At 58.4% G+C, this 11585-nt stretch overlaps 2 protein-coding genes across 3 annotated transcripts in view; both read left to right on the forward strand.

Annotated features, from left to right (window-relative positions):
* Positions 1-7482, forward strand: part of TEX264 (testis expressed 264, ER-phagy receptor) — a 39204-nt gene extending 31722 nt beyond the window's left edge. For both annotated transcript variants that reach the window (XM_066326758.1, XM_066326759.1), the window contains exon 6: positions 6646-7482. In XM_066326758.1, coding sequence (XP_066182855.1) covers positions 6646-6959 — 314 coding nt within the window. In that variant the 3' untranslated portion in view covers positions 6960-7482. The remainder of the gene's footprint in view (positions 1-6645) is intronic.
* Positions 1-11585, forward strand: part of LOC136366000 (2'-5'-oligoadenylate synthase 1-like) — a 239022-nt gene that overhangs the window by 196930 nt on the left and 30507 nt on the right. The window lies entirely within an intron of this gene.

Below are 11585 nucleotides of genomic sequence, written 5' to 3' on the forward strand. Positions count from 1 at the left end.
GTCTCAGCACACCTCTTCCCCTCACCCTGGGCTGATCCCCAAGGATCTGAGATGACATCTCCTGAAATATCATGCCATGCCTTGGAGGGCACTCAGGAACCCTTTCTTGCAGTTTTGGGTTAAGCCACTGACCCACTGTTGTCAGTGCAGAGCTGGATCTCACAGCTTTTAGTTGCAGCTGGGCTTGTTTTTCTCTTTGTCATATACATCTTCCTTGATCTCATCTTCATCTGTTACATATTGGGATTGCAAAGAGCTTAAATACCAGGTTGCTGTAGCTGGTGGTGGAGTTGCCTGAGAGCATCTGCTCAGCAGGATTTGTTGGAGCCTGGATGTATTCATACAGGAAGGGATCACAATGGCTGTAGGCGCAGAACAGCAGTGCTATAGTAACCCAAAATGCTAGTTGCCTTCAGCAGCCCACATGCTCCCGTGCCTGTGAGATGTAGGAGCTGGCTATCCAAGCATTCCCAGGCACTGGACAGCACATCCAGGCCGGCTGCTGGCAGGGGCAACCGCCTCCCCTGCCCCACGGATTGCCCATGCTTGTGTAATGGGCATGAAAAAACCATGAGGGCTGTGCTGGCCTCCCGGGCAGTTGGGTCATTTGCTTTAACGCATCTTCAGGTTTGGGTCGTTTTAATTCTTAATCGCATAAAAGCAAGCCTGGGAATTGCTTTCTGGGAGCTCTGTCCATTTAGCACTGCAACGAGGAGTCTAATTGGGGCTGTTTTCCAGCACTTCCAGGTCCTGTGTTTGCATGGTGCTCACTCGGCTCTTCTCCTTTCTCTCTGCCTTGTTTTGGGGCGGCTGCTGGGGGCACCAACCTGGTTTGGCCAGAGATGCCCCAAAGCCCACTTGCTCTGACACCTTCCTATGGTCACCCCTTGGTTTTGGAGAGGGGTGGCAGGATCCGTGAGAGCAAAAGCATCCTGAGGATGGTGCCTTCATAGTCGTGTGCACCCCTTCTCCCTTCTGCACCCCACTCCCTTCTGCCATGCTCAGGGGGTGCATGATCCCACAGCACAGCCAGGGGTGCTCGGAGCAGCCACTGCCCTCTGCCCTGGCTGTCTCAGTGCTTTCCCTGGAATGCCACTGCCAGCATGCCCACTGTTGGGGAGTCCCCTGCCCTGCTGGAAGAAAGTCCTCCCAGTTTTAGAAGGCAAATGACATTGGGCTTTCTCACTCTGGGCCAAGTCCCCAGCAGCAGCTCTGGGCCAGCTCCTCCACCACCTCTCCCCTTCCAGGCACATAGATGAGCTTTTGTCAGTGCAGTCTGATACAGTGCCATCTGCTGAGTCTGCACAAAACCAACTTAAAATTATAGTAACTGTGAGGTTGGCCTTGCCTGCGAGACTAAAGAGTTGGGTTTGGATGTTGCACTGTGATTGTCACTGCTGGGCACAACGGCAGAACCACATCTGATGGGGTGTCACATCCTTGCTCTGGCTGAGGATGTGGCGAGCCTATGGGTGGCTTGTGCAGCTCCTGCCTGGGGGCTTTGGTGGTGCCATGAAGATTACACCTTATGAATGAGACTGGCCCTTCCTTCCTGATGATTTTTATGTGCTGGGATCTGTGCAACCACCTCTGAGTTGGACAAAGAGAAACCTCTTTTCCCATCCTTTTTACCCTTTTTCTCTGGGCAGTCCCTCTAAAGCAAGTTCCCGTTAGTCAGAGCCTCTTCAACAGGCATAATGGACATGAGATCTTGATGACCCAGCAGATCTCAGGATGTCTGTGACAGTTTTTAAGCTTTGCTTTGCCAGCTGGAGGGTGGGCACAGCAATGTCCCCATCTGCATGTCAGCATAATCTCCACTTAAACCAAGTGGCTTGTATTTGGGTTATTTCTTGATCCTTCTCAGCTTTCAGTGAATGTTTCAAGTGGTCCTGCCCTGCTGGAGGGTCAGACAGTGCTTTTGGGACAGTGGGGGCAGGTGGTGGTCCCTGCTGGTGGCTGTCAGCTCCTCTGGCTGTGCCTGAGATGCACAAATCCAGGTGTAGAGCTTTGATACCCAGTTGCCTCAATGGATAAGTGGAGACTGGGGAGGTGCTGAGCCCCATTTCCTCTCTCAAAGGCAGCTGAGGATGCTCTGTGCACAGAAGTTTTGGGCTGTCTGTCCTGATGTGGCAGCAGAAGAAGCCCCCTCTCTCCCCCTCCCAAAATACTGAGATAAGAGCATAGAGTGCAGTTTCAGAGTGGACATTATGATGAGTAACACTCTGTGTGAACACACCACTGGTCGGTCACAGCTCGTGAAACTCCCCACCAGCAGCTGGATTGTGCTTTCTTTGAATTAAAGACTTGAGAAGTTGCAAGTGGAAGGTGTTGCCATTTCTCCTCACCTGTCATTGCGGCTGGTGCCAGACAGTACCCGGCGACTTGAAAGTCTAAGAAAAGCTTGTATTTGTTTTCTTGAGCCTCCTGACCTTGGAGCATTTAGGCTGTCATGTGCTGTCCTTGCTCCTGAGCTCACCCTGTCAGGTGCTGGGTGCCTGTTGCTGTGAGCGAAGCCAGTGGGACATGGCTGTGGGACACGGCCCGGGGTCTCTGCTTTCTGCTGCTGCTCTGCACAGAGCAGGTCCTGGCAGCTCTGCTCAGGATGGACACCCTCGACACGCAAGGAAGGGGCCGGGGGCTGTGGCTGCCTCTGCAGCAATTCCATCCCTTCTTCGCTATTTTCAGGGTCGTGGGAAAGACAGGACGTATTTTAGGAAGGCGGCTGATGGGTCTGCAGGGGGCCAGTGTCAATCACGATTAGTTGTTTTGTACTTAATTGTTTTCTGGGGCGTCGGCATCAGCGCGGCGCTCAGCGGGTCCTCACTCCCGGCTCCATCCCAGCAGCGCGCTCTGCAGTGTGACCCCGCAGCCGCGCATGGAAGGTGAAAGCAAACAAAAGCAGCCTCTCCACACGGCCTTGCTGGCATGGACACAGATGGTTCGCGAGCATGTGGCTCTGCCCAGAATCTCAGGAGCTCATTTTCCTGGAGCAGAATCTGTCCCACAGCATTCAGGTACGACTGATGGCATCACACGCTGAGCTCCAGTGCTACAGAGCAGCAACTTCCCTGGTGTGTTCTGCCTCATCCCTGCTTGCTTCCATCCTTCAGAGATGGATGTTCCTGCCTTCCTCTCCACCCTGGGACGGGCCCCAGCCCCTCTCCTGGTGCCTGTGTGTGAGCTTCAGCAATCAGCTGTGCCCTCTGGCAGCACACTGTATTTAGAGGTGATGAATATTTGATGGAATGAGGGGAAGGACGGGGCCCAGGAGCACCAGGAGTGGAGCACTGCTCAGGCATCAGTGTGGCACAGGAGTGATGCAGGAGGAGAACCTACCCTCATTCTGGATTTGGGAATGCCAGTACCTGGTATGGCACAGAGCTGAACTGAACTGCCACTAAGCCTCATGATTGGTGATTGGTTCCCATTGCACCCATCCCTAGCTGGTCTCTTGGAGTTGGCTGCTTGATATCCCTTCTTCCTAGGTGGCCCTGGCTTTTGGGGGACTCTTCAACACCTTATCCTGACATCCTATTCACCCCCGGCTATTCCTCTGTTTCCCAAATGAAAACTCCTGGGTTCCATGTTCCTGCTGAGTGAGAGTGCAGTGGGATGGCTATGGCTGTCCTTGAGGAAGCAAGGTCAAGGGTGAGTTTCAACAGGTTGGCTGCTACCTCGCAGTGTGCCAGAGGGAAAAGCCATGCTGGAGCACGGTGTTGGACTGGTTCCTGCTGTAAGGACAAGCCTTGGGAAGGTGGATGCAAGGAATGGGCAGTGGCTCACGGGAGGACCAAACATGGTGTGTGGTAAAGGATGGACAAGTGGATCTAACAGCTGCTGGAGTCTGCTTGTGATACAAGGGCTGAATCCCTGCTTGTCCTCCCAGAAGGCTTTGGTTGCCCTCTCAGCTGTTTGCACTGCCTTCCTGGCCTCCCTGTTAGGACAGCTGGGTGTTCCTGCCACATTCGCCTGTCAGAGCTGACCCCACACGGTTCCAGGCAGCAGCAGGTCTGTTGCCCTGCCCACCCTAGACATTTATCCTGGCCAGGCTGAGTGGCCATGCCAGAGCCAGCCTTTTCCTGTGTGGAGGAGAGTGAGGCTGCTGAAATGGGCGAATTTACCAGCTGAGGCTGCTGGAACATGATCAGAAGTGACAGAGCAGTGACAAAGTGCCTGGCTGAATGGAAACAGGACTCGATTTATTGTCGCCCTTGGAGCGAGGGAGAGGAAGGTGGCTATGAGAGTGAGGACAGCAGTGCTTTCCCATGGTGGTGGCTTGGAGCAGTGTGTAGGTCAACTTCATCACCGTTTTCTTCCTGAGCGGCTGCTCCTCTCCTCAGGAGCTTCTTTGCTTTATGTCATGGGGTCACATGTCAGCTTCTGAGCCAAAATGTTCCCTGGGGTGCCAAGAGAGAGGTGCTGAGCAGGAAGGACACTGCTTGGGGGGTTGGTGTCATGCCTGTCCCCTCAGGTCTTAGAGGGATGCAAGATGACCACACATGACATGAGCTGTCATGGAGCCATTGTCCATGTTAACTCAAGCCACCAATTTGACCAAATCAGATTATTTCTTCTTTTCAGAAGATAACCACTAAAGACCTAATTTTATCTTCAAGGCTCAGGGTCTGCACACTCCCCTTCATCCACTGCAGCTCTTGATCTTCCCAGAGGCTCCCTGCTGACCCACTGCCCTGCCGAGGTCCTGTCAGGTGGGACAGCATCTCCCACCTTTCTGCCGCCCACTCAGCGGCTGCTGTCCCCTTCAGCGAGCACCTCGCTGCAGCGTGCAGAACATCCTTTTTAACTTAGAGTAAATGTAGTTTCCATGTCGAGGTGCTCCCTGATGCTGCAGCAAAGGCAGTGTTAGTGGGCAGTGGTTCTTTCCTCCTTTCTGTGGGAGGGGTCACCTGGCATTGCCTGGGGAGGGGCCGAGGGATGGTTTGTGCCAGCTGCCAAAAGAGTTGCCAAGGTTAGAGGGTGGAGGCTCAGGTTCCTTTCCAGGATGAGGCCAATATGCCATCCAGGTGGGATGAAGCAGTGGGTGCACTGTGTCTGTGGATCTTCTCTGGCTACCCCTCATCTTGCTACCACTGCTCGGTCCTCTCGGAACAGCCATCACTCAGCCGGCAGGACCGTGGGATGATGCTGCTCAGGAGGCAGAGGACTGCCATTTACAAGCAGTTCTGCTGGCAGCTGCCCAGGCCGGGAAGAAAAACAGCACAGAAAAAGGATTTAAGGATGTTTGGAAGGAAAGTTCCCTCCTTGGTGAGTGTCCTTCAGGAGACCAGTGGCTGCCATGCAGCTGGAGGACAGCAAGTAGCCCAGCCTTGGGCACCCTGGCTGCGGGAGCTGTAGGAGGCTGGAAATGGCCTGTGGAAGCCCAAGGCAGCCCCACGCCAGCAGCTGAGGATGGAGCTGCACCAGCAGGAGACAATGTGGAGAAGAGGGCTTTCCTCTCCCACCTGGAATGGTGATGACTGCAGAGAGGCTCCCATTTGCCACTTCCAGTCCTGTTGGTGGCAAGCCTCAGTCCCCCGCGAGTGTTGCTGCTTTATGAGGCTGCTCCTGGTTTCTCTCTTGGTGGGGCATGATCCTCAGCAGGGGCCTTCAGTCCAGCACGGATGGAGGTGCTGGGAAATGCCAGGGCCTGGCATTCACTTCTCACTGATACAAGACAGACAAGGAGGAGATGGAGCTGAGAGCCCATGGTGGAAGAGCCTGCCCAGTGTTTGCTGATGTAATCACAATTAACCACGTGGATCTGTGATGTCATAATTAACCACGTGGATCTGTGATGTCATAATTAACAATGATTAATGTTTAACAGGAGGGGTTTGTCTCCTGGCTGGTTGCTCTGGCAACAGCACCTAGCTGCTGAGTCTCAATCTGACACCTTCCTCTCCTTGTTGACTCCTTAATTGTATTGTTAATCAGGCTAATGAGGCAGGGATCTGGGGAGTGGGAGGTGGGCCAAGGGATCCACCTGGGCACGCAGGGGCAGCCCCTGGGGGCCTGGTCAGGGGATGGGATGTGGCTGGCAGTCAAGTCATGTGTTGAAGCACGGAATGAGCTGAGAAGGCTCCCCCTATCCTCTGGAGGCAGTAGGGGCAGACTGTCAGCTGCTGAAGGCACCAGGATGCCCTGGCATGAGGCAGGACATACATACCTGCTTCTGACAGCAGAACATCTGAGATTTGCACTTGTGCCATCATCCCCTTGGGTGCTCTAAACAATGCTGCAGCTCCACATCACCCTCACAGCACAGTGTCCTTCCTGCTCTTTGTCTCATTCCTGGTGCCATGCCAGAGACAGGCATGCATTCTCCCTAAGGAAGGGCTTGGCAGGTCCTTGGTGTGTGCATGAGGAGCAGCTGTGGGGCCAGGGTGTGGCCAGGAGGTCAGGATATGGCTGGTAGCTGGTGGTTGTTTGTGCTGACTTGGGGGTTCCTGATTTCAGGGAGCAGATTGAGCTCAGTCCATTCTTGTCCTGGTCACACTCAAAGGCATAGGAGATGCCAAGAGAGGTAGGGGCTGGTCTCCACTGGCTGGATATCTCAGAGGCTTCTGGTGGCTTCAAAGGCTGTGGCGCCCCATTGCCTCCTTCCCACTGCGTTCACTCTTTCCCCTTCTCTCTCCATCCCAGGGGTCGACACCATGAGTGAGACGAGCTCCATCAGCATGGAGGCCACAACTGACAGCAGAGACACCTCGGTGGCCACCTCCATCCTGCTGCCCTTCCCGGCCAGCCGTGGCCGGGAGGAGGCGGACAACCGCAGTGAGCACAGCTACAGCGAGTCGGGAGCCAGCGGCTCCTCCTTTGAGGAGCTGGACCTAGAGGTCGCCGGGGACGGGGAGGGAGCCCCGGGCCTGCTGCCTGAGGGTGCCTACGCGGGCAACCAGGAGGTCACAGACAAGTGGACCAAGGAGCCCATCGCTGCCGAGAGAGGAGAGGAGTAAAGGAGACCTGACTGCCTCACCTCCCACTGGGGTCTGAGTTACTGGGAACCAGTTGCCTTTCCCACCTCCTTCCTCTCCAGCCAAGAGATTTTGGTCGCTGATTCCCCCCGGACCTGCTCTCCCTCTTTGCAGAAAGGGTGTTTGACCGTTTTCGGGGGTGCTGGGGGGGATTTCTGTGGTGCTTGGTGGCGCAGGGTTAGGTGCAGGCTGGGGGGACAGCGAAATGCTTTTGCCATTTGTGTGTGTCCAGGCACATTGCAGATTCCTTGCAGGTGTCTGGGGGATGGTGGTGGGTGTCAGAGATGTCCCCCCTCATCTCTGCTGGTGCCCCTCTCACCCACAGCTTCTCTCTGCTGCACCACCATGTTTTCTAGCACCAAAGAGCCGTGAGTTGGGTCAGTTGGGTTTGTTCCTCTCTTCTCTTCCCCTTGCTGAGCAATGGAAACAGCCTGTGTAAACGTGGTCCTCTTGGCACTGCCACAGGCGCTTTGGGGTCTGTTAATAAAGTGGATGCTTTTCCTCACTGGTGGCTGGCGCGTTGCTGACTTGTCCTTTGGCCGATGGCACATCCTCCCCCATGGTGGCGAGTGGGCTGCGGATGGGAGCTGCCCCCAAGGGCCTCCACTGAGCCAAAGAGCCTCCCAGGGGCTCTGCATCCCTGCTGCTCAGGCTTTCTCCTTGCCTGGGTAGCCCAGCAGGGCACGGGGTCTGTCTCCAGCTTGTGCAAGCTGCAGGGGAAGTGGGGAAGGAAGGGTCCCAGCTGCCATGCTGAGCTGGGCCAAGCTGGAGGGAGGTGGCATCCCCACTCCTCCTGGGAACGTGTGGAGAGTAAAACTATTATAAAGCCAGGTATAAAGCTGCTGCTGGGCCCCTCCTGTGGCAGGGGACACCAGACTGCCTGCACTGTGCCTTCCTATCACTATCCCATCTGTCTGTCCTGCTGCTGTGGAATGCAGGCTGGCTATGCTGATCCCAGTTCCCTCTCTCTCAGCTTGGGACATGGGAGTAGCCTGGACATCGTGGCCATGGTGCCATGGGGCAATGCCAGGTGCCAGAGCACCTGCTGAATGCCCTTGGTGCCTCCAGCAGCCCGGGGATTGTTTCCTGGTGGTCAAACTTGGCAGCCCAAAGTTGGCACATGGGGTGGGGGTACCAGGGACAGAGGAGGCCTGACTGTCTCTCCATGGTGGGAATGTGTCCTCTCTGGCTTGGAAAGGTCATGATTAGTCCTCAGCCAGTGATTGACATGAGATTGTTCATAAATATTTTGTGCTCTGAGTGATAAAATATTAAACTCCTCCAGCCCACATGGAAAAATATTGCTCTTCCCGGTGTTTATCTTTGTTGCTGGTTATTACAAAACTGCCAAGCCCCCTGAAATATGTATGCTTGGCTGAGGCTCCCCGGGGGGTTGGAGCCAGGCAGTGGATACTAATGGTGCTTGTGCCCTAACCCCACTGAAGCTGGGCACCAGGGGGGCTTTGCCATCAACAGCCCTGGAGCTGCAGCCGGGACAATGCAGCCAGTGCCGAGGTGTGGGTCAGGCTGCAGCCAGGACCCATCTCCTGGGGGGAAGCAGGACCATGCCAGTGCCAGCATCCCTTGGCACAACACACCTCCTGTCCTCCTCTGCTCTGTCCACCCCGGCCTGCAGTGGTGAGGTCCCCCAGCCCAAGCACCTCCTCTCCCCATTGTCCCACTCTGTCTGTGCCAACACTCTTGAGAGGAGAGGGTTGGTGGGGTCCGGGGTCCTGCTGCTGTGGGACTCCAGGAGGGACCCTGCCACGGGCATTCTGAGTTATCCCTCCCCAAACCAGGATTGCGGGGGGAAGGGAGTCCAGCGGAGAGCGCCTGAATCACTGCAGTGCCCTTAACCTGCAGCCTGCAAGTGCAGCAGCTGGCCGGGAGGAAACTGAGTCACACGGTGGTGAGGTGGTTACTCGGGGCAGTGCCCCAGAAGCACCCTTGTCTCCTGTGTCATCTCCTGTCCCATTCTTGTCTCTGAGTGATGGAGCAGGGATGCCGCAAGGTCCTGGGCAGCCAAATGGCTCTAAGAAGTTTGGGCAATTGGTGGAGATCTGGAACGCAGCCCTGCCGGTGCCTCCATTTTTGTATGGTCCAAAGCCTTCCCCAGCTTGGTGCTTGGGCCGTGGGGAGTGCTGGGGCTGCGTGGAATGCAGGTGGGCAGTGGGGTAATGCTGGCTGCCTGAACTCCCAAGGACCTGGGGGGTGGGGGGCAGGCCAGGAAAGGGGGAACAAACCCTGGGACACCAGTTTCTGGCTGTGGATCTTGATCTGGGGCTGAGACCCCTCTCAGTGGGCTGGGAATGGGCTGGGGACTCTGGGGCTCGGGGAACAGGTGCTGAGCTGTGCCCTGCCAGGTCTGCAGGGTGCAAAGCAGGTCCTGTCTACTCTGGTTCTGTCTTGCCTCTGCCCAGCCTTCATTTGACCATTCCTTGCTTGCACCTAGCCATGCCTTCCCTGTGCTCTTCCTAGATCTGGATGTGTCCTGCCTTTTCTGGCCATGTCCTGCTTGCATCTTGCCGGTGCTCTGGCTCAATCTGGCCAGCCCTTGCCTGGACCTGGCTGTGTCTTGCCTGTGTTCTACCTTTTCTGTCCATGTCCTGCCCGTTCCTGCCTTCCCTGCCCGTGTCCTGCCTGGACCTGGCCATCTGCCCCCGGCTTTACCCCAGACCCGGCAGTGCCCCGCCTGGCTCAGCCGATGCCGGACCGAGTTAAGGGCAGTCGGGGCGGCCCCGGGGGTTCCGCTGCTCACCGGGCCGGGCCGGACCGGGGCCAGACCGGGGCGGGGGCCGGGGCCGGGCCGGGCGGGGGGCGGAGCGGCTCCGCTCTGCTGGGGCTGGCGGAGTGTCAGAGGCGGCGGCGGGAGGCGGTGGCAGCCGCAGCTCCGAGAGAGCCGCGGCACCGGCACCGGCACCAGCTCCCGGCACAGTCCGCCGGGCCCAGGTAAGGGCTGCGGTCCCACCCCGGCGCTCCCATCGCCGTGACCTCCGTTCGCGCCGTGCCCCGGCGGCGCGTCGCCGTCTCCAGAGCGTCGGTGCCCGCGGTGGAGCGGCACGGAGACCGGCGATCCCCCGCAGCCGTCGGGGCTGCACCACGGCGGGGCTCAGAGACCCGGTGCCGGGGCTCCTGGAGCTGCGCGACGAGAGCAGAGCACGGGCACCGGCACCGGCACCGGCACCGGCACGGGCGGGGCCGGGGATACGTGCGGTCAGGGTGGCACCGGGGCCGCTCCCGCCGCTCCCGCTTGCCCGGCGCAACACACGGGGCTCCGGGAGAACGGCGTGGGGGGTTTCTCGTCCCCGCCGTGATCTGGCAGCGCCGAGCCCCGCAGTGGGCACTCAGCGGGACCCGCCGCCGCAGTCGCCGGCTGGGGCTGCTCGCCGGCCCCGGGGCAGGGAAGCGGGGTCACCGCCCGGCCCGGTGGGGACAGTCCCCGCCCCTGCCGTTCCCCCGGCTCTGCCGTCCGTCTGTCTGGGCCGGGCAGAGCCGGGGCTTGCAGGGGGCTGTGAGTGTGCCGGGGCAGCCGGATCTCGGAGCGCGTTCGGGACGGGATATGGGGCGGCCGCGGGGGCGCCGGGGGAGCGCCCCGGGGAGGCGCCTCGGCCCCGGGGCTGGCAGCCCTTGTGCAGGGGAGAGCCGGGGGCTCCTGGCAGAGCTCGGCGGCGGTGGGTCCTCTGGGACCTCCGCGGGAGGTGACACTGTCCCTGCGCCCCCGCGGCACTGCCGCTCTCGCACACGCCCCAGGTGTCACACACCTCAGGGATGCTGGTGTCGCAGGGGTCAGGGCTTCTGGCAGGGGGTGGGAAGCGCTCCGGGCACTGAGGAGTCACGGCCCCTTCTCACCCACCCCACTCACTATGCGTCCGGGAGGAGAGGCTGCCCGCGGCTGGCAGGAGCTTCCCGCCGTACCGTGGCCGTCGGCTTGGATTTGGCTCTGCCCTCCCCGCTGCTTCACTTCCCTAGATGTTCTCCAGAGGTTCCCCTCTGTCATCCCCCCGAGGCTAAACCAGTCGAGCAGAGCAGTCGCAGGAATGGCAGCAGCCCTGCTCACTGTCCATCGTGGCTCGCTGACGGGTGGGTGATGGTTTGCCCTTCAGAGGAGCTTGGCCTGAAGGTGCCCTTCATCTGCTGGGTCAGGTCAACTGCCCCAAAAGAAATGGACCAGGGGGACCCGGGTTCCCAGTGCCACTGGACCCCTGTGCCAGGCTAAGCCTGCTGCTGATGGGCTCCATCAATAATCCATGTGCCTGTGGCCTCTTTCCTGCTTGAGAAAACCCTGGGTCTCTTAGAATAATTTATTGCTGAGATAAGGCAGGGAGTCTTCCTTCTCTCATCTCCAAAGTCCTTCACACTGGGGGGTCAGGTAGGAGATGCCCTGAGACAGATGGGGACTCAGCAGCAGCAGGCAGCACCTGAGAACAGGCACTTAGGGGCACGGAGGAAGAGGAGGAGGTCTGCATGTGTCACCCAAGCCCACCCCATTACACTCTGTGCCACACTGCCGCCTGCATCCCCCTGGACATTACTGCCAGCTCTGGCTGCTTCCAGAAGAGCTCCTCCAGCACAGTCATCACCTGTCTGGGAGCAGCATGGGGGCATCAA

The sequence above is a fragment of the Sylvia atricapilla genome, chromosome 11 (assembly GCF_009819655.1).
Source record: "Sylvia atricapilla isolate bSylAtr1 chromosome 11, bSylAtr1.pri, whole genome shotgun sequence".
NCBI classification, from domain to species: domain Eukaryota; kingdom Metazoa; phylum Chordata; class Aves; order Passeriformes; family Sylviidae; genus Sylvia; species Sylvia atricapilla.